Raw genomic sequence first — 23753 nt, 5'->3', positions numbered from 1 at the left:
TTTATTGTGGTTTGATAAATAGAACACAGTCACAAATGACAAAAAACATGTGGAAATTCCCCGAAGTGTGCAACTTCAGACACCATCCCTCTGATATTTACATTCAGCGACTGAATGGTGAAGGCTAGGGAAAGAAGTTGACAAGACAGTGTTCATTGGGGAAGGGCTGTTTCAGTCTCTTCCAAACCTGTTTGTTTCTGTCCGACTTTTCCACAGAGACAATTTGTGGCTGAGGAGTAAGTCAGTCGAGGGAATGTACCAGAGTAGAATCCAAATCTTACAGAGCAAGACAAGCAAAAGATACAGTCCATGCTTTAGGGGGTTTCGGAAAGCCCCATGTCCACACTGGCTTATGATCTGCAGAAGGGGTGGGAAGGACTGGTACTTTATATGCACAGCACAAGGAGGCTGCAGCATGCAGCTTCCTGGAGAAAGTGTTGCTTATTCTCGGATGTTTTTTTAGCTCCGAAAGAGACTGTGTATGTACCAATTCCATACACAAGTGTCCAGCAAGGAAAGGTTACCTTCTATTGAGACCACCCTGCATTTAGACCTCTGCCATTTCCAAAGGCTATCACATGTGAGCACCAGGGAGGGAGGGAGGGAGAAAAGGGGGAAAGCACATGTGTCCACATGTACAGGCTCTTATTACACACACTACGTAATAATAACGTCCCATCTCTACCACATGTGGGAGGACTGTAGCATCTTCAATCGATGGGCAGAAAAACGCCTGTCTGAGCTGACAAACCTAACCTGACAGAGACAGAGAGAAGCAGTCTGAAAAGCCACCATCTGTAATGGACTTCAAATCGGAGGAACACGGGCAAGAAATAACGTGCACCAAACGCAATTCCAAAAGAAAAGAGAAACTTGACTACGAGTGACAGGACAATCCCACATAGACTGAACGGGAGCTTCATGTAGCTCCCTCCCTCCAAAGAAGATTTCATGACTGTTGATATACCTACACTTCCACCTTTTTAAGGAATTTATTCCAGTGGTTAAAAATTACGAAAGGGATTTTAGAAATTATTATTTAATCCATCTGTCCATAGCTAAATTGAAATGTCCTTTACTGGAGGAAGGAAGAAATTCTAAGCCCCTACTTCTGCGCTCCATTCATGTGCTAACACATACCAGTTAGTCCTTTCTAGGTACTCATTCTTTCTCCCAATTAGTTGTGATTCTGGGGTATGTGAATAACCTAGATAAATGAACTCAAACAAATCCAAAAGCTAATCTTCTTTTACCTTCCTCCCCTCCAACACGAAAGCCTTTTATTTTTAAGCAATGCAAAGTAACTAGAAAACCAGATTTATATTTCACCTTTGCCGAGTTAGTTTCACTTCCATTACAACCCGGCAGTAAGTGAAAGAAGTGAGCACGAGTGGAAAGAAAAGAATAAAGGGTGTGACTAATCCTCCAAACTAGAAAAATTATCTTTTAATCATTGAATGCTAAAAACAATTGGCAACATAGCTGAAATGACTCTAGCTTTGGGGGTAACTACATGACGAACCAAATAGTCACTTCACTGTATGTGGGTATTTTCAATCTGTGATGAATCCAAAGCCCTGGTGGGACATTATTTAACCTCCGAAACAGATAGGAAAGATGAGTATGAACAGGATGAAATGGTAAACACGAATCTGCATAACTCCTATCTATAGTCTACCTTACAGAACAAACCAACTTTTGGTCTGTGATCAATACAGGTTTTACAGCTGTATTTCTTCTGACTCTGTGCCTATCTTCAAAAACAGGAGAGGATTCTTAGTAGCTCCACGAGAAGCACTTCAGGTTCACCTGGAATACACAGACAATATAGAAAAATATGCTGTGCTGGGGAGCTGGTGGTGGAAGGGTGGGTGGTACTGTTTTTCTGGTTACTGTCTCTTTTCTGCACTTCACTTTTCACATCGGAAATGCACTGCCCATATACCATGTGCAACCAGAATGGCAATTCCAGACCCTGTTCACAAGTTAATGGTTACATCTTTGTTCAGTCTTCCTGAAAACAATGATGTTCAACACAGATCAAAATTCTACATATGCATTAACACAGAAATTAACACAGCCTCATAAATAATCCTTAAAACGCCCTTTCAATCTTTTAAAAAATGTTATTGATTTTGGCCCTGATGGTTCCAAAACCTGGCATCAGATATGCCTCTCTGAACAGCCTTCAAACTCTGATTTCCCCTTTTTTAAAAAAAAAATGTGTATAAGCTACAATAATCTCTTTCCCTTTTTATTTTCAGCCGTGATAAGAACCAGAAACAAATTAAAACACCAGATCACTGGATGTGACAAAAGACCCCGGCAACACCTACTTGTCAATAATAAGAAATTAAAGCATTACTCCACTGAGCACAGAGCTGACCTCATTTCCTACCACACAATTTAAATTTTCTCTCACCTTCTTTAGTTTCAAGTAGTGTGCAAGGTTATTCTAACCACCTCAGAGCTGTTCCTGCTGTCAGTGCTGGAATATCAGACTTATTGGGACTGCTTCTTTAGTTTCTTTAAAAACAAATATTAAACACTTATAAAAAGTAACAAATTTCTACTGCTCTCCCCGGGAAAATGGCAGTTGCCTAATTAAAATAAGATTTCTTCTGCCACCACTGTTATTTGGTACTGAAAATATTCCAAACAGTCGCCTTTTAAAAAAAATATCTTTCTACTACTTCCCAGGGAGGAAACTAATCGCTACGCAGCGATATAAAAAGGTAACATTCTCTTGCGATTTGTAGAGGATTAGAGTTTGGCTCCATATATAATCTGGAGCCCATTGATCCACACACACAAAATCACTTCCCTTTAATCTGGGGATCAGACTCTCTTTCTAGAGAAACCTTGGCATTTGCATGGTGAATGTTGAACTTGGCTTGCATGGCTGGAATACTGGCAGGGTGGGAAGGGGAAAATATATTTAAAAGTTTCTGCTATTGTGGGTAGGGGGTGGGGGGTGTCGGTCTAAGCATCAGAAATCCTATTCTAGTCCCCATTTCTTGTTACCTGGAATTGTTAACATTTTACTCTGTTTGGCTCAAGGCAGGGCAAAGATGATTGCCTCGGTGACTGTTCCAGCTGTTACTAGTCCTCCGTAATGTTTGCTTTTCAGGGCTTAACTCCCACCCACCCTCAACTTTGGCCAAAGCAATTTCACTTCAGGGTCGTGTCCAATCCAAGATCAAACAATGAGGACTGAAACCAATTCTACGGTGATCAAGGGTCAGAAACCTTTCATATACCCATGTTGTTTCATTCGCTCCTCTGCTTCTCCAAGAGCAACCGTATCCTCCAAGGAGGGGATTTGGGACAAGGAAATAAAACAGCTAGGCAAAAAAGAAAGGGTGATGCGGGGGTGACAAGGAGAGGAGACAGGGGTAAAGAAGCAGAGAGACTAAGAGGAGCTTGTTGGCCACAAATGTTTATTTCACTTAAAAACTTTGGTTCGTCACTTAAACTGGATGAATTTTTTTCATGTTAAAGTATTTTATAATTAATAATATGTCTCCCTCAGGCAACTAAACCCCTTCAATTCAAGCTTCAAACTTAACTCCAAATTTAACGGAGATAAACAGTGTCCTGCCCTTTTCAGTGCCATGATCGGATCGGGAATGACAAACTTTGCTTAAAGACAAGCACAAACACCTGGAGAAAAGCGAGAGCAGGACACCCATTAATGACTCCACACTCAACCCCAGAGGGCAAAGAAAAAAAAACACCCTCAATCCTCTATGTCAAATCCTTGACTTCTAGGCTTTAATTGCTTTTCCTTTCTCTCCCGATCTCTGCAAGTTTTGGGGCATGGGACGAACACAGTAGAAAATGCAACGAGGGAAATGTCAGTTGGAATCCTCGGAAGAAATCAGGCAGAAAGTTGACCTTTTGGCACTTGCAGCGCAATGGAAGGTAGAACCTGGCGCGCCCCTTCCTTCTGCGAGGTCGGGCGACGATTTAGGAACAGCCTGCCTGGCTCACGTCCACAGAGACAGCCCGGAAAGGAGCCAAAAGCTCCCGCGGCCCCAATCCCCGCGTGGGGAACGCTCTGTCCCCTCCGGGTACGGCGAGACATCAGCCTTTTCTCTCCGAGCCCGCTCCTAAGCCGGGGGAAGCGTCTCCCGGCGAGCCAGGCGCTGGGGGGAAGCCCCGGGGGCGCACCTGCTGCGGCGCCGCGAGGACCCGCGGGGGAGGTGCCCCTGCGCCCGGACGCCGGGGGTCCAGCCGCCGCGCGGTTCCAAGTTTTGGCCGCCTCGGCTCGCACCCTGCTTGCGCCACAAGTGCACTGATTGCGGCGACCCGAGGGCGCCGCGTTGCACTTACCCTTTGAGCTGTTCCCTCATGGCTGCAAGGGCTCCGCGGCCGGGGGAGGGAGCGAGCGGAGGAGTGAGCTTCCCAGAGCCGCCGGGCTCCCTGAAAGTCGAGCGCCGCCGCCGCTGCCGCCGCCGCCGCCGCCCAGGCTCGCAGCTGAAAGCACTGCGGAGGAGCCAGCGCGGGTTAGCGGGCGGGAGGGCGGGAGGGCGGGGCGCGCGGGAGGGGGCGCTGCGGGCAGACGGGGCGGGGCGGGGCCGGGCTCCGCCCCCACCTAGCGCCCTGGGAACCCGGACTCCCCGAGACCCGGCAGTCGGGGCTTTCAACACGGAAAGGAAAGAGAAAAGAGAAAGAAAGAAAGACGGAGGAGATTTAAGGTAGTGCCGGGAACCTGGAAGCCTCACACCGCCCTGCCAGCACCCCCTTAAAACCTCCAGCAAGACTACTTGTTGCCTAAATAAATGACCTAGGTGCAAATGACCTCATCGCAGATAATTAAGTGTGTGGGTCAAAAGTTTTCTTTTTAGAGAATGAAAGAAAAAAAAATTCACAAGCATAATTCTTCCCTTCCCGCCGCGCGCCCCCCCCCCCAATTGAAGATTAAATTGGTGGAGATGTAAGGACATGACATTCAGGTTCTGCTCATCCTGGGCTAAATGGGCTTTTAAGGAAGCATTTGTCTGTGTGTTTGTGATATAGCAGTGGTTCTCATCGTGTAGTCCTGGGACCAGCAGTAGCAGCATCGCCTGGGAACTTCTTAGAAATGAAAATTCCCCAGGGCCCCAGCCCAGAGAGAGCTACTGAATCAGAAACTTCAAGCACACTGAAGTTTGAGAACCAGTGGTATAGAGTCTTTAAATAAAAACCACCGCCAACGGTGTGGCACCGTGTGGTCTTTTAGTATTCTTTAGAGAAACCTAAAAGGAAACCATTTCCAATGGAACGTTCCATTGGAAAAGTTACAGGGCCTGGTAGTTCAAATATTTCTAATAGTAGAGTTTGCAATATTACGACACAGATTAAGTATGCAAAATCCTTACAGGCTTGGAAATATTCTGAAGAGAAGAAAGCCTTCATTAGCACAAAAATTTTTCTCAGCCTTCACATAATATCTTCCATTAGAGTCCAAAGGGTATTTTCAGATAAACTCCCTTAGTGGTTTCATTGTCCCCTTTTGTCCATTTATTTTGTTGGCCTGCTTTTTCTTTTTATCTTCTTTTAACCATTTCCTTTTCACTCTCTGTTCTGGTTGATTTGTTCTACTTCAGTTTACAGTTTAAAAAGTGTTCCCCTTTATCTTTTTAAATATCCTCTTTTTTTTTTCCCTCAACATTTCCCCCGGCCCCGGAGAATGTTCGAGCTGAAAGGACTCTAGACATCAATCTCCCTTTACCGTCTGCTACAGCGCGACAAAAGAGGCAAAAATAAAGTGCAGGAACCAAAGGGAAAGGGAGTGCCAAGTTTCTTCATTACCCTTGACAAACCAAATACAAATGTAAATGTTATCACGGAAGACACGTGCATGCAGATCTGATTGGTGTTGCTATTTTAAAGCAAATAGGGCACTTCTGGCGTTCTGCCTGCTAAACTGAGACCCTACTGCTATCTTTTAGTCATTTTGAGCCAGTGAGTTGTGGATGCGGCTGCTCTTAAGGTCTGGGGGGCAGAGGGGGGCACGCTCGGACTGTCTTTGGGTGAGGCTGTCCCTTGGTCTTACTGGAGATTCTACATCTGCCCCTGTCTTTGACTGGGAGAGAAGGATTAGTGTTCTGTGATAAGGAAGTGGTGGCCTTTGCAGTTAATCAGTGACATAATAATCTCTGTGTCATTCAGTGACGCAATCTGTGTCATTCAGTGACGTAATCTCTGTGTCAACGTATCAAGCACATCCCTTAAATATTGTTTATGTCTATTCCAATGAAAAGACACAAACCTCCCAGCATGGGCATTTGTAAATATTAGAAATCAATCAACTAAAGGTTTGTAACACCTATGTGATAGGATACATTGTCTTTCTGGTTTTTTTTCTGTCTGTTTTACACTTTTAAATTACTTGCTCAAGCTTCAGGAGTTCTGATGTTTCTCTAGAATATAAATGCTCAAATCTATTTTCTCAGTGTCCAGCTAGAAAACTAGTCGGAACAATTCATTGGAAAAAAAATGGAAAATGAGAAATCACTATTCAATTTTTCTCTTAAATTTGACAGATGGCAATCCTCCAAAATATCTGTAAGTTCTTTTTTAGGCTGGAGTTACAGGCACTTGAAGGCTTCTTCCCAAATCCTGATGTTGTTTTAGAAATTAAATACAGAAAGTATTAGTAAGAAATGACATGGGCAGGACTTCCCTGGCGGGGCAGTGCTTAAGAATCCGCCTGCCAATGCAGGGGACACGGGTTCGAGCCCTGGTCCGGGAAGATTCCGCATGCCGTGGAGCAACTAAGCCCGTGGGCCACAACTACTGAGCCTGCGCTCTAGAGCCCATGAGCCACAGCCACCGAGCCTGCGTGCCACAACTACTGAAGCCCACGCGCCTAGAGCCTGTGCTCCGCAACAAGAGAAGCCACCGCAGTGAAGCCCGTGCACTGCAATAAAGAGCAGCCCCCGCTTGCCGCAACTAGAGAAAGCCCGCATGTAGCAACGAAGACCCAACACAGCCAAAAAAGTAAAAAAATAAATAAATTTAAAAAAACAAAAAGTAATGACATGTGCCGCACTGCGACTGCTTTGTTGTTAATTTCAGTTAGATTATGAATATTGTTTTATTAGGGAAAGATATTAAGAACATAATTTATATATCCTCATTTCATATATGAATTATAGTGATGCCATGTATGATAATACATTAATTGCCTACTTGTAGTAGCTCTCCTCTTCCTCCTTATTATTATTATTATTATTGTTTTGATGTAAACCACAGATATGAAAGCAGCATAAAAAAACTTAAGTTGAAATCCTGCTTTTAAAACCTACCACGAGCTACTTGTCCTCAATATCATGGCTAGAATGTGGCAGTGCAAGGATTGGAACTAGGGAGTCTGGCTTCAAGGCCCGTGCTGTTAGCCACTCTGTCATGCTGCCATCCAGAGAAGTGGCTTCTTTTACTCTGGGGGAAGATCTGTATTTTTCCTGTGTGCTCGTAAGTGATCTCACTGCTGGCTGACAGCAGAGAAGAGTCAATTTGCTAGAAACAGAGGTAGGGAAGGAATGAGATAAGATGAGGTCTAGGAAGGCAACCTAGTAAATTTTTCTAAACTCCAGTTTTTGAACCACTTAAATGTTGTAGGTACTTAGAAAAATGAGGACCTCTCTGACCTAAGGGACTGTGCTGGGGATTTCCCCATTCTTCCTTCCAGCTCTATTCTCTGCCCTTTTGCACTCTGCTCTGTGGCCCACGATGTTGGACCTCTGTGGATGGCATCAATCAGACTCTCTTGCCCACTGGCTTCCTTTCACTTTCAGCCAATGGGAGGTAATGATGAAAGGCCTGTAGCAGAAGATGAAAGGGCAGGAGGAGAGAGATGTTGGGGTATTTATTCCCCAAGCTCCCTCCTGTTGGTCTTGAGCCCGGCAGTGGCCGAGTTTCTTTACCCCCGGCCACGAGTCTTGTGGGACAGTCATTTCCATAGCAACAGCTTGCTCCAGGTTCCTTAAACCGTTCCCTCCCCTTGCCCTTGTTATTTCTCCTACATGGCTCGGATTTCAGTAAACAGCCTTTTTCATCACACTCTCTTCAAGGACCACTTTTGAACGTACCACTGCTCCCAGGACGCAGACCAAACAGGGACCCACCCAGTCAAAGCCACCCTCTGGGACACTTGATCGGCTGCTGAGTAGGGACCACTGATGGAAGAGAAAGTTAACTCCACCTGTTGGAGCTAAAAAGGAGATTAGGCTCATTCACTGGAGAGCTATTTCTAGAAGCCTCCTCTGTAGGCCCCAAAGGAGTTTCTGGCCCATTGGGGGTAATGGCAAATCAATAATTATGAACGGTGATAACAGCAGGAGTGAAGGTAAACAGGCATGAAACAGCTTATTCTTTCTAAGAGCTTCAGTGCTCTCCTTGATCTTTGAGAGAGAATGTCCAGACAGAGATTAGGGAGGCGGACAAATTCAGAAGGACCTGGTGTGATGATCCAGAGCTTGACCTGTATCCTGAAAGGTACGGGTGAGCTTTTTAAAGAAGGAATTTAAGCGTCAGTGTGGCTCTGTCAGATTTGCCTTTCAGAAAAATCACTTGGGCAATGGTGTGGGGCTGGATCAGTAGAGTTTGCAATAAGGATACCAGATACAGGGTGACTGCGGTGTGATGGGGATCTGAACAATGTCAGTGGGAGAGAGACTGGGGAAAAAATACAATGATGTTAAAACTACAGGAGTCTTGACTGATTGGAGGTAAGAATGAACGAGAGGGAAGACCTAGGGCAATGGTCCTCAAGCCTGGCCACCACTGGAATCACCTGGGGAGCGTTAAAAAAATTCGGATGCCTGGGTTTCACCACCCTGAGATTTCAATTTAACTGGCCTTGGGCACTGGGATTCTTAAGGCTCCCCAGGTGATTCTAAAATGCAGCCAAGGTTAAGGATTACTGTTGTAGGCTGACTCTCAAGATTGGATGAGTAATACTCACCAAGCCAGGACTTTCAGGAGGAGGGGACGGGTTTAGGCAGATGAGGGTCAGGGAGAGATGATCAGTTCAGTCTTGAGCCTGCTGACTTGGAGGTGGCAGTGTGATGTGAAAGGCAGCTGGACATCTGAGTCTGCAACTCAGAGGGAAGATGTCTGGATTGGAGCTATCAATTTGAACTGTCAGTATTTGTAGGGTGTGGGTTTGGATGGGCCCATTTAGTGGACGGTGTGAAGGGTCAAGGACGGAGGCCAGGCTGCTCCTATCTTCCACAAACCCATCCTTTTCCTTTTAGGCTGCTCGCGGTTTCAATGTTAGCCTGATTTTACCAGGGTAAAATGAGGAGCAGAAAGGGAAAGGAAAAGACAGGGAATGGTCTGCAGCGAGCACTTGCCTGGGGATGGCCCTGAGGGACTTCACCACCGCCCTAGGGTCCAGCTCCCCTCTAGCTCCAAGAGTCTCTATCTGAACTGCTTTTCGTTCTGTAACTAATCTTAAGTATAACCTGCATCATTTTATAAAAATCCATTTGCAATATAGGTATTGCTTCAATTAAGCATAGCACATAGTTTATGGCAAAGTTTCAACATTTGGGTATCCAGTGAACGCATAAGGATTCCATGTTTCTCTTTGCATAGTACAAGTATTAGTCATGAACAGTGAATCTGATGTCTCACAAATGCGTACAGTGATGGCGAGTCATTGTCAGGACAGATACCATGGTGTACTAATAAAATACGTATAACAGTCCCTTTAGGTCAATCTGAAAGCAGCATCTTCTGGATATCAGCATATCCAGTCAGTTCGCATTAACTAGTAAACGAAGAGGCCTCTACGTTCAGACTCAGAGCACCTCGCACACACACAAAAGCCTATGTTTCCATCTAAACCAGAGATTTCGCCAAACAGGTTCCAGGTAAAGTCAAGCTGGGCTTCACGCTCACACAGTATTCTTCTAATAAGATTTTGCAAAACTTCACGGAGCCACCTATATCAAGGCGAACATCTGAAAAGATGTGAAGTTTAGCATCTTCACTAAAATAAAGCCACACTTCTTTAACCTCACAGGCCCGGCGGTTGCTCCGCGTTACCTATTAGCCCTGCCAGCTACAGTGCTGGACCCCGGGTATACGGAGCACACCACCTCCCGCTAAACACGGATATTGGTTACGGTGGTTCAAGCAGATCTGACTACGGCATTCGTGGTCCACCTTAACAACAGCTCAAAGCTGTAACTATTGGTCTGCCTTTCCCAAATGGTGGTGCCAAATAACAGGAATTTCAAAACTAGGCAGAAATTCTGACACTCTGCATAATGTGCCTTCCTCTCCAGCTACAAATAAGGCTTTGTATTCCATTAGACTCACAGCAGGTGAAAACCCCAATTAGCGAATTCATTCTGGGGCCTCTTTCTACCTTCCTCCCACACACCACAGTCAAAAAAAAAAAAAAAAAAAAAAGGAAGTCTCAGCCTTTTCTCAAATCACAAGTAAATTAACCCTTGGATCTGCCCAATCAAGCCATGTACCACATGAAGAATTTTCATAGGAAAGTGGCAGGCTGTTGAAAGATGTACCTTTCTTGACTTCATAATGGGGGTTACAGGAAATTCTATTTCTCCAGATCTCACTGTTTTCGCCAAATCCATAAATACTCTCAGAATTTCTGATCAATCTAGAAATCAGTTTTCTTTTTACCTGAATACTCACAAAGCCAATATCATCTAAAGAATGATTAATGGACAGTCTGCTACGAGAGAGAATTATTTTTAAGTTATGTTCTTATTTTGGTGTATCCGAGGAGAGAGAAAATATTAAATTTTAGTTTAAACACTACGTTTTGGCCTTAGGGAGTGCACCAACTCTACATTTCATACTTTGTAAATATTTATTTGTCAAAGGAAATTCATCATTGGACTAGGATAGAGATTTGGTTTGAACGTTCGAAAAAAAAGCAAGACAGCTTTAGTTCTTAGAGTGATTTACTTATACTTTGTCAACTGCTTCTCTGGAAATAATTCACAACCCAGTTTTATTTATGAGAATATGATTAAAAAAGAGCAGCTTTGTCTTTTTTAATTGTTTTAGTCTTGTCACTTTTCTTGAAACAAGCCGTGGGACTTGTTATCCACAAGAAAATACATCAAATAGTAACACAGCTTTTAGAGGTAGTCATCTGTTACTGTCACAGGTTCATTTCATTTCGAGGCTTTTTAATTAAAATGCAAAATTCTACACACATTCCTGCCTATCTTACCCCTTTCTGAAATACTCGAATTTCATAAAAAAGTTAAATGCTAATGTAACCATTTTTAATACTTATGACTTGGTTCTTGAGATTCGGAAAAAAGTAAACAAAGGAATTACCAGTCAATTAAGCGAACAAGGAAGTCCTCCTAAGTTGAAACAGATAAGGAAGATTTAATATTCAAATGCTACCGAATGAAGACACTGGGTTTTTTTTTCCCCTTTGAGATGAATATCTACCAGGATCAAAAGCAGCATCTTTATCTTCAGCAAGCGGAGCTGTATATTCTGGCGGAAGCATTAACTCCAGCAAAGCAGAGCTCTAGACCAATTCTGCCCCTAGAGGCCAGTCACCTAGCCCTCAGAGACCAGTCACTTAACCCCTCTGGAGCTCCGGTGACCCTTCTGTAAAATTCGGACACTACTGCAACAGGCCAAAGTAGGGGTCAAGTGACATAATGACTATGAAAGCGATTGGAAGGCTGGGGGATGCCATGTTAATGCAAAATAGCCTGTTGTGCAGGGTTAATTCCTTAAAGGAAACCCAGTAAGTCCAGGAACAGTGTTAGGAATATGGCACAAAATAAATCAGCACTGTCACTTTAACTTTTCATTTTTAGACTGTTGTATGAGGGAAGACAAGCGGTCCAAGAGTTTCAGTCTTTTCTCTTTAACAACTTGCAAAGGGAACTTTTACTTCTTTTGTTTTCTACATTTAAGAAGGAAGCAAGTAGGTAAAATAAGATTTCTTTTTTATTTTTTTGGAAAATAAATCACTAACCACAAGCCTGAGATAGGAGTAAAATTCACACCATACTCTATTACTTTTTGGGGCTGAGGTTAAAATATCAATACGATTCACACATGTTAAAAGACGTATTCACATTCATACTGGCAGAGAGAAGAACCCTAGAGTAGTGAGAGAACAAGTGAATATTGGTTTTATGGGGGACAGTGGGAAGGAAAGATTCCCTGCACCCTGATGGAGAAGTACTCTTGGTGCAGGCACTGAACAGCCAGGATGTGGTAGGAATCCCTAAAAGGGGAAATGGAGGTTAAAAACCAATTTAACCGGGACTTCCCTGGTGGCGCCCTGGTTGGGAATCCGCCTGTCAACGCAGGGGACACGGGTTCGATCCCTGGTGCGGGAAGATCCCGCATGCCGCAGAGCAACTAAGCCCGTGCACCACAACTGCTGAGCCTGTGCTCTGGAGCCTGTGCGCCACAACTACTGAGCCCACATGCCTAGAGTCCATGCTCCGCAACAGAAGAAGCCACCACAATGAGAAGCCCGCACACCACAGCGAAGAGTAGCCCCTGCTCGCCACAACTAGAGAGAGCCCGTGCGCAGCAACGAAGACCCAACTCAGCCATAAATAAATAAATAAACAAACACTCTTACTTAAAAAAAAAAAAAAACCAGTTTAACCAATTAACCAAGGGCTGAATCTGATACTTCAGTTCTAGTTTATTTTTGTCAAGACATTTTTGAAAACAAAAGGGAAATATGACTACAAGGAATTTTAATTAATCCACAAATTCCCAAGAAATCGTTTTTTATGTCCCATACCTAGACTAAGTTTCGCTATTAAATATTCCCCTATATTCGTTTCTTTAAATGACTGCAATTGTGGTATATTTATGGGGCATTTATATATGTCTTTGCTTGTGAAATTCTTCTCATTTTTCATTACTATTAGTAAAACCTGGGAAGTGTTTGGAGGATGGCCTTGGGAATATTTTAATATTTCAACATTGTAATCAGTTTCCTCTACCAGAGGGACTCAAATATGGCCTTGATCGGAAGGAGCTTACAATCTAGTGGAGGGGAGGAGACAGATTCACACAGATTGTGATGAAGCAAATATCACACAGATTCTAAATACAGAAGTAGAGACACGGGAAAAAAAAGCAAAAAGAGAACGGGGGTTAGTTTGACCTCTTGGGATTAGGGGGACATACATTTTAATTAGCAGCTAACTAGGCCTAAGTCACCAGGTTTCATGCATGTTTTTGTTAGTGGAAGAAGAGCTAAAGCAAGTTTCTTAAGTTGACTCTGCGAGCTAATCTCTCATATTAATAATTTACTAAGGCACAGATATATCTTTTTAATGTTAACATACTGCTGTGTTATGAAATCAGATTATGCTTTTTGGGAGTTCAAAAACGTATTGTGCCAATATAGGGTTTTGTATCTCAGGAAGACTAAGACGCAGAAAATACCAACGTCCCCGTTAGAATATGAGCTCACATTCCTGAGTTAATATCAAGCCTGTAGTGTGGAAATCTAGGTCTTCAGCTTGAATTACTCTCGTCCCCCAGAAGCTTCTTCTCATATATTGGATAGAGAAGAAAAAACTGCCATCACCTGTACTTCTGAATGTTTTTCATTTTAAACAGAAATGAACTTAAATTTGGAGTGGGAAGAAACAAGCTTGAAAAAGAGGGTATGGATTAGAATGCGAACGTATACTACGGAGACTACGTTATACTAGTCCAGTTACGAGAAGATAAAGGCCTGGGATAAAGAAAATGGCACTGGGAATTGGTGGAAAGGTTGAATTCAAGACAGGTCATGGGATAAAATCAACACTGCTTTTCAACCAATTGGAGGTGAGGACTGGAGGAAAGGGAAGACTAGGAGTTTTGATAATGGCAGCATTAGCTGAGGATTCAGATTTGTGTTTATACTATGTATGTATTGATACCTCACATTGTTCCACAGAGGCTTCAGGGCAACTGATAAGAATGTATGAATTTCAAAAATTAATAGATAAAATTAAGGATTAAGGAAATAGAATAAAATATGAAGAAGGGAGGAAAAGTTATAACACACATTTGAAGACCACAGGGCTTGGTATACCTAGTAAATTTAGCTATGTACACCAGCCAGAATGAGAAAGACAAACAAAACAAACAAAGTGTTGGGAAGGATGTGGAGCAACTAGAACTCTCACGCTTTGCTGATAGGAATTTAAGTTGGTACAACCACACTGGAAAACTGTTTGGCAGAATGTATAAAAGCTGAACATATACATTGCCTATGACCCAGAAATTTCACTGCTTGATATATTTCCAAAAGGGATGTACACATATGTTCAACAAAAGACACATTTTAGGATGTTTATAACATCATTTTTTGTATCAAATATCTATCAACAGTGGATTATAACATTTAGCACATTTACACAATGAATTATTATACAGCAATGAGAATGAACAACTTCATGCAACGGGGATGAATCCAAGTCTTCAAAAGTCAGACATAAGAGAGTACATGCTGTATGATTCCATTTATATAATGTACAGAACCAGGCCAGCTGAATTTACGGTGTTCAAAGTCAAGATAGTGGTTACCCTTGGAGGCTGGGTAATAATTAGAAGCGGGCACAAGGGAGCTTCGCTGTACTATTCTATTTCTTGATCTGGATACTGGTTACATGGGTGTGTTCAGACTGTGAAAATTCTGTGTATATTTAAGACTAAGCCTTTTTTGATATATCAATATATTTCAATAAAAATTTTAAAGGGAATATAATTTCGCTGTGGGCTTCCTGGATGCCAAAGTGAAAGGAAAAATATAAAAGGAAATATGATCGATTTTATTATTTGGATTATGGATAAGGGGAAAAGAACACAATTCTTTAAGTGAAGTAAAGTAAAATCTAAATTCTGTTCTTAGATCTAAATAAAATCATTGCCTGGATTTTCAGATGGGAGACACTGCATGATGTCAGTCTTCAATAAAGTCACTTTCAGTAGTTGTCTTTACAGTGCCTCTCAACGTAAGTTAAGGGTATGATGTAATCTTATGGGGATCAAGGCAAAGTGGTCCAAGAATGTAGCTTTCTGATGGCCAGGCCTGAGGTATGGATAAAACACGGTACAGCATTTTCCCAAACTACAGGTCATGAACCGTTAATAGGTCTTCAAATCTATATAGTGGATCACCACTAATGTTCTTTGTAATGAAATAGAAAAGAATGGGAAATATGAGGATGAATTAGGTGGCAAGGACAAGCCGTGTTTTGTGAAACTCTTCTTTCCATTGCATAAACATACATGGAGAAATATTTATAGATAGAGATATGTGTGTGTTTGCACTGGCATGCTATATAAGTTTTACTGTGGATTGGTCAAAAAAGATGAAAGCTAGAAACCTCTACTGCATAGAGAAACGGATAGACTGTATGCTTATGGGACAATTATGCAAAAATAGAATTTCTCTAGACTAAGATCTGGAAGTAAGCTAGGGGCAGACAGTTTGCAGTTTTCTTCCCCAGTAAGGGCTGGAGCAGTACAAGAGATTGAAGGGGAATGAAAAGATTCAGGAGAGGGAACAAGCTAGGGAGGCATTCATCAAGTGTGAAGTTCAAGCCACACGAGGTGCTGCAGGGGCTGAGAGTACGTTTCAAGTTTTAGGGAGCGTCTTTTCTGCCAGCTGTTCGTTTGCATGGCTGTTTGAAAGTACGCTCAGAATCACTCAGCCCTTTCTTTTTATTCCGAATGGCAAGGTGATATTGTCACACTGCAGAAGGAAAAACACTGCTGCTAAAAGTATTGCCAAGGGAAGTAACAGGTAGCTCACGCTACTATACACAACTGTATGTTGCCTGTCTGAGCAACACACTTCAAAACATAAACTGAGAAATAATCCTTCTGCTCTCGTGTTGCAATGGGACCTCATCTGAAGCCCTTGCTAGCATGCCCCGGTCGAGGCCAACAAACTGGCAAGTGTGTGCCTGATAGAAGAGTGACATTTTAGGGCTGAATGGTCTCCATTCTATTTAATACCTATAAATTTATCCTATTACGTGCTTGGGGGAAACTATCTGAATAAGTGTTTTTGAAGACTGGCAATGATTATGCTTACACAAAAAGACCAAAAAAAAGAGAGATTCTTATATGACTGTAGGAACACTTTTCTTTTCTTTTTGGATTGTTTCGAGGTTACACTGGTTTATAACATTATAGAAGTTTCATGTGTACTACATTATATTGCTACTTCTGTATACAGTCTATGGCTATGGGGATACGATGTGTATTAAGAGTAAAAATAATAACAGCTTTGAGAATAAAATTCTTTTCAAAAGAGTGGCCAGCTAAGAGAGTAACCAGAAGAAAGTCATAACCTTTCTTCAGTATTAAATCACAGCAGTATTCACTAAGTTCCCAGCAGTAAGTGGTTAATAGATGGTATTTCTCATCTGTATTTTGTATATTTTAAAATCACTAGACTATGGATACTGTATCTCCACCATTGGCTGAGAAGCTACAAACCAATTGCCTAACTCAGCAACGATTACTCACAAAGCAAGAATTATCATAGCACATCTTGTTTTACATGCATCTAAATTCAGAGTCCTCTCAGTCTACAAAACACGCTGATAACTTTTCTCCAGTACCTTGTGATATACTGCAAAATGGACACAAATTCTGGCCCTCTCCCTGGTATCCAGCTCTTGCAGCGTATTTCCTCCCATCAGAAGGTGGAGTCTTTCTCCACACGTTGTATCTGGAATGACTCTATGACATGACTTGCTTTGGCCGATAGACAATATCAAATGTGACACGAGCACAAACTTGACAAGTCTCCATGTAAAATAGCCTGGGCTAGCCTGTTGGATGATGAGACACACAGACCTAGTTGCATCTGTTCCTAAATGACCTGTCAACCATAAGACGTGCGAATCACGTCATAATAGCTCATCCGGCCACTAGCTGACCACAGATGCATAAGCAGGCCCAGCAAAGAATACAACAGCCCCCCCTCATGCACATTTTGGCTTTCCATGATTTCAGTCACCGGTGGCCAGCTGTGGTCTGAAGACGTTACATGGAAAATTCCAGAAATGAACAATTAAGGTTTAAATTGCACGCCATTCTAAGTAGTGTGCTGAAGTCTTAGGCCATCAGTCTCACCCAGGATGATCCCTTTGTCCAGCATATGCTGCCCAGTAGTGAATTAATGACCCCAAAGCATAGGAGTAGTGATGCTGGCAATTCAGATATGCCGAAGAGAAGCCGTAGATGTTTCCTTTAAGTGAAAAAGGGAAACTTCTTGACTTAATAAGGAAAGAAAAAAAATCATATGACGAGGTTGCTAAGATCTACAGTAAGAAAAAATCTTCAATCTGTGAAACTGTGAAGAAGGAAAAAGAAATTCCTGCTACTTTTGCTGTTGCACCGCTGTTGCACCTCAAACTGCCAAAGTTAGGGCCACAGTGCATGATAAGAGCTTAGTTAAGATGGAAAAGGCATTAAATTCGTACAGTGATATTCTGAGAGAAAGACCACACTCATAACTTTTATTACAGTATATTGTTATAACTGTTCTACTTTATTACTATTGTTGTTAATCCCTTACTGTGCCTAATTTATAAATTAAACCTTTTCATAGGTATGTATAGGAAAAAACATAGCATATGTAGGGTTCGGTACTGTCTGTGATCTCAGGCATCCACTGGAGGTCTCAGAACGTATCTGCCATGGATCAAAGGGGACCACTGTAGTAGCTGGTCCAGAGGACCAAAATGGGCCAGTCTATCCATCAAATAGTGAGCTAAATAAAGAGTTGCTGTGTTAAGGGATCTACAAAGTATGGCTCATGGATCAATCTGGCCTGTGGCCTGTTTTCATATAGCTTCCCACCTAAGTATGATTTTTACATTTTTAAAGAGTTGTAAAAAACATAATATGCAACAGTGTCCATATGTAGCCCACAAAGCCTGAAATATTTACTACTTGGTCCTTTATAGAAATGTTTGCTGACCCCTGTGGTAAGCCATTAAGTTTTGGGGTAGTTTGTTATACAGCAAAAGATAGCTGATACACATCTACTCCCAAGAAAGAATGTTAGACACTGAGACTTTGTCACAGAACTCAGCTGATATCTGCTCAATTTATCCTTGGTACTTGCCGTCTAGGTGCTTGTTAACTAAGGTAACACTTGAAGTTCTTTTTGTATTGTGCTTCTCAAAATTAAGATTTCTAAGGCTAGGTAGTAGAACAAGTATACAGTTTTTAGCAGCTTTATTCATAATATTCCCCAAACTGGAAACAACCCAAATGTCTACCAGCAGCTGAACAGATCAACAAAATGTGGTATATATCCATACAATAGAAAGTACTACACAATTAAAAAGAAACAAACTACTGATTTTCAAACTACTGATATTCGAAGTCATTATGCTGAGTGTAAGAAACCAGCCACACAAAAATACCGTACGATTCCACTTATACAAAATACTCAAAAATGCAGACTAATCTAAAGTGACAGAAAGCAGACCAGTGGTTGCCTGGGGCCAGGGGGGGAAGGGAAGAATGGCCTGCGAAGGAGCACAAGGAGGCTTGTGGAGGGATGAGAATATTTTGTACTCTGATTGTAGTAGTGGTTTCGTGGGTATATACCTGTCAAAAATCAGTAAATTGTACACTTTAAATGGATGCAGGTTATTCTGTGTAAATTATCTTTTAATAAAGTTGATTTTTAAAGTTTTTTTTTTAAAAAAGCATTTGCCCTAAAATAAAATTTAACATTCACAAATGTATACAGTTGGACAAAAAATGAGGTGCATTACACCGGATGTTTATATAAATATAGGACAGATTCAGGTCATGCTGTTAGTCCCTTCTGATTAATTCTGAAAATATCAAAACATTAGATTCAGAAGTGACCTTAAAGCTTAATGAATTACATCCTCTCATCCAATACCGAAATTGCCTTTAGGGGTGAGACAGTCATTTCAGCCCTGAGTATCTACTGTTTAAGGAGTTTACTGCTTTTTAGGGCAGTAGATTCTGTGTTTTGGTAGCTCAGTTACAAAATTTTCTTTAATATTGACTAAAAATTTGCTCTCTTGTAACTTCTGCATATGTACTTGAATCTGTTCTTAGGGCAAAACAGGAAAAAATAAAGTGAGGAAAAATACAAACAAACGAACAAAACCAAACAACAAAACACCAACCAAAATGCAATAAAACACATTTCCTCTAACCTTCTACATATTTGAGGCCACCTACCGCATTCTCCTTAATACCACTTCTCTCTAAGCTAAATCTAAATACCTGTATTTACTTCTATTTTCTTAAGCCTTATATAATACAGCCTATAGACTCTTGGCTATTCTGGTGACACTTTAAGAAACAAGATCCATTTACAATGTGATATCCAGAACTGAGTAAGTGGTATGCTTAGACCCTTTTTTGCCCTATTAATACCATCTACAACTGTTGTAGCATTTTAGTTTTGTACATGCCATCAAACTTTTTGTCATACTGAATTTGTGGATTACTGAAAACCCAAGGGTTTTTAAACACAATCTGATATTAATTAAGCTCTCTTTCCTCCTGCATTTTTAAATTGATTACTGAGCCTAAATGTGAGATTTATGTCATATTTAAACACGCTTTCATACTTCATCTTGTAATAAGAAATTATCTGATTTCAATCTATTAGAATTTTGATATATTTATCATATAAAGTATTAACAACTTTTGTCAATTTCAAATTTATTAATCAATATAGCTATTATCTACAATCATTCCATCAGTAACTGAGTACCTATTGTGGATTCAGTTATATTAGGTAGTAAAGAGACCACAATGGATCAAAATGGTCCTTATCTTCTTGGCATTCATAGACTAGAGCAGGAAACATATGTATAAACAAACAATCCCAATTTAGTTAGATGAGTGCTGGTGAAAAGCTGTGCTCACTGAATACAGCCAAAGGAGGGTTCACAGAGGTAGTGATGCATGGGTAAAATTGACTAACTGAGGTCTTCAGGTAGAGGGCTGAGACTGTGGAAGAAAAGTTGATGGAAGAAGAAATAGCCATGTATAAAGGCATGGCTATCTAAAATACAGGTCCAAGGATAGAGATTCTATTGCATGTTAACCCTGATCTACCAATTGATATTCTTTGGATGTCTTTATCAGCTGCAAATTCACCCTATTACCCAACCCACTGTTCTTTATTTTGTTCCCAAGATCCTCAAAAGAGAACTTGAAAAATGTGGTGCAAAATCATAATATACACTGTCTATAGTAGTCCTCTCATCTAACCATTGAGTAGCCATAATAAAAATGGAAATGAAGTGAATGTGGCATGACGCGTTTTGAGGATATCATGCTGACTCCCGGGAGCATATTCTTCTAAGTACCCATTATTCATCACTTCAATGTCATTTTCTAGGATTTTATTGCTTGTCAACATCAAGCTGAATGGTTTGCAATTTTAAAAATTCATCTTCTTTTAATGCAAATCAAAACTACAGTCAGGGGTTTCTCTGGTGGTGCAGTGGTTGAGAATCTGCCTGCCAATGCAGGGGACACGGGTTCGAACCCTGGTCCGGGAAGATCCCACATGCTGCGGAGCAACTAAGCCTGTGCGCCACAACTACTGAGCCTGTGCGTCTGGAGCCTGTGCTCCGCAACAAGAGAGGCTGTGACAGTGAGAGGCCCGTGCATCGCGATGAAGAGTGGCCCCCGCTCGCCGCAACTAGAGAAAGCCCTCGCACAGAAATGAAGACCCAACACAGCCAAAAATAAATAAATAAATAAATTTATAAACAACAACAACAACAACAAAACAAAACTACAATCAGGTACCACCGCACACTGGTCAGAATGGCCATCGTGAAAAAGTGTGCAAATAACAAATGCTGGAGAGGGTGTGGAGAAAAGGGAACCTTTCTACACTGTTGGTGGGGATGTAAATTGGTGCAGCCACTATGGAAAACACTATGGTGGTTCCTCAAAAAGCTAAAAATAGAGCTACCATATGATCCAGCAATCTTACTCCTGGACATATATCTGGACAAAACTATAATTCGAAAACATACATGCACCCCTATGTTCACAGCAGCACTATTTATAATAGCCAAGACATGAAAACAACCTAAATGTCCACTGACAGATGAATGGATAAAGAAGATGTGATATATATAAAATGGAATACTACTCAGCTATAAAAAAGAATGAAATAATGCCATTTGCAGCAACATGGCTGGACCTAGAGACTATTATACTAAATGAAGTGAGAAGGAGAAAGACAAATACCATATGATATCACTTATATGTGGAATCTAAAATATGATACAAATGAACTTATCCATGAAACAGAAACAGACCCACAGACATAGCACACAGACTTGTGGTTGCTGAGGGGAAGGGGGAGGTGGGGGAGTGATGGATTGGGAGTTTGGGATTAGCAGAGGTAACCTATTATACATATGATGGATAAAAAACAAGGTCCTGCTGTATGGTACAGGGAACTATATTCAATGTCCTGTAATAAACCATAATGGAAAAGAATATGAAAAATTATATATATGTATAACTGAATCACTTTGTTGTACAGCATAAACTAACACAACATTGTAAATCAACTATACTTCAGTAAAATAAATTTTTTAAAAAAGGAAAAAAATCATCTTCTCTTTACTTTTTAAATGTCAAAATAATGCTTTCTGATCTACTTATATGACAGCACCAATCCTCTTCCCATGTTTTCTCCAAGACTACCACCAGTAGCTCTTTCCATGGGAGGAGGAGTAAGGTTTTAATTGGTATTAGGTAAAAAGAACACATTCCTGTTGAGTAGAACGAGGGGCTATGTACCCAAATAGAGGTTCGACATTAGAATCACATGACAGCACTTCCAGCAAATCAGATGTGGCCTCTGAATTGATTTTATTTATTTTACAATGAAACCACCATGAGTTGAGACTGCCTCTGAGATAGTCTAGAAAAGAATCCTGTTCCCATTAAACTTGAATAAATTTTGGTTGGATTTATGTCATTTTATTTTTTTATTAGTTATCTATTTTATACATATTAGTGATTGTATATATGTCAATCCCAATCTCCCAATTCATCTGGATTTATGTCATTTTAAAAGCCAGGATAGTTTCCTAAAAACAAGTGATTTAAATGTTTCAGACTGTATTTAGTTGTTCTTTATTCATCTGTGGCCCTCTAATGAATTTATGTCCTTCAGTAAAGAAGTGATTCTCTACTTCTGACTAATGAGTCATGGCAATGGCACTTGAAGGGTTAAGTAGGTTAGCTGAGATTTGTTTCATTGTTTTTTGGTGATTGCTTTTTGTTTGGTGAGTAAACAAGGTAATATACCTAGCGTCTTTTAGTTATAGAGCAAAATAATATTTTGAATATTTTCTGAAATTGTACCCTAAATCTATGCAAATCTCCAATTTGCATCACCCACAAGCCTCCCTATATTTTGGCAGATTTTAACTAGAGCTAAACAGTTGGCATATATTTATATTCATACTGTAAATATATTTACAATTATAATTAAATGTAAAGACATGTATGCAAAACATAGACTTGGCTCAATGCTCTCTTGATAGCTGAAATGTGATCGTAGAACTTGACAGTAGATCATTCACTGAGGGGAAAAGTGGTTGATCCTCCCCTTGTCTCTACTCTTTGATGACATTGGTTATATTTCAAGATTCTGAATGCCGTAAGTGAACATTTTACTGAAGAAGCATCTTTACCCATGGCAAAAATAAATGTGCCACCTAAAACTAACAGTCGTTCATGAGTTTCAATGAAGAGAAAATGCAAATGGTTAAAATAAATTCCATTATTTATCAGCAGTAAATCCAATATTTTTTGGTAAAACAGATTTCACAGAAGCTCTACTTACGTTAGCTTTTCCTAAACCTTGCTACAAAGTGTCAGTTCTTTCTAATATATAATCAAGGGAATTTTGCGTTGGGAAGAAAACTTCTCATCTTTGTAAAGGACAGTTAGAGGAGAGGTAGGGAAAAAGAAGACCATGCATGAGGATTAAGTGTAAGGGTATGAACTGAACGCATTTCAACCATTATTTTAAAAAGACTGATGTGAAAAAAAGGTCGTGTTTTGAATCAAGTGGAGTCTGATTTCCAATTTTAGAATATTTCCAAATTTAGTAATAACACGAATTATTCTGAAAATGAAGACAGAAATACAAAATAGCCATAAATAATTCTGAATAAAATTCATCCACTGGTTTTTCTTTTTAAATTTCATAACTTTCTATATGAATCTATCAACTTGTGTTTCTCAACTCTTCTAACTAAAAGAAACTTCAACAAACTTTAATAATAATGAATTTAATCAAACTTTAGGTGAAACTTCTTAGTGAAAGAGCCAACAGAGTTTGATTAGGTTGTGGCTAAATTTCACTTTTTACAGAAAAATGAACAAAAGTACCACAGTTGAAATCCAACAACAAAAAAACCTTCAGAGGAATGAAAATGGTTATGTTTTCACAGATGGGGTTTATATTTATATGTATCTTTTCAACCTGGAAAATTTAAATCTAAGATACAAATTCAGACATAGTTTCCGAATGGTGAGGAAAGCCTAAAATATTGCCAACCCTACTGAATTAAATTATGGTTTTGAAAAATTACACTTTAAGGCCAGAGGTTTCTTTCTTTTCTGAGGTTAGCTCTCTGAGGCAAGCGCCACTAACTTGTTAAAATAGTAATTAACAAAGTTTTGTATTGTCATAAAAACTCCCACTTAATTTGGTCCTC

At 40.6% G+C, this 23753-nt stretch overlaps 1 protein-coding gene across 8 annotated transcripts in view; it reads right to left on the bottom strand.

Moving 5' to 3' along the window:
• The window catches only part of DMD (dystrophin), a 2236200-nt gene that overhangs the window by 148703 nt on the left and 2063744 nt on the right, over positions 1–23753 (bottom strand). Inside the window, exon 1 of one of the 8 annotated variants that reach the window (XM_082680768.1) lies at positions 4336–4446. The exons of 6 other annotated variants lie outside the window; for them this stretch is intronic. In XM_082680768.1, coding sequence (XP_082536894.1) covers positions 4336–4355 — 20 coding nt within the window. In that variant the 5' untranslated portion in view covers positions 4356–4446. Of the gene's footprint in view, positions 1–4335; positions 4447–23753 lie in introns of those variants that run through there. One more of the 8 variants, XM_082680769.1, reaches the window with a different exon arrangement.

Source organism: Grampus griseus (assembly GCF_964374135.1).
Source record: "Grampus griseus genome assembly, chromosome: X".
Lineage (NCBI taxonomy): Eukaryota > Metazoa > Chordata > Mammalia > Artiodactyla > Delphinidae > Grampus > Grampus griseus.
The sequence above is the reverse complement of the archived record's forward strand: the minus strand, read 5'-3'. Positions and strand labels throughout refer to the sequence as shown.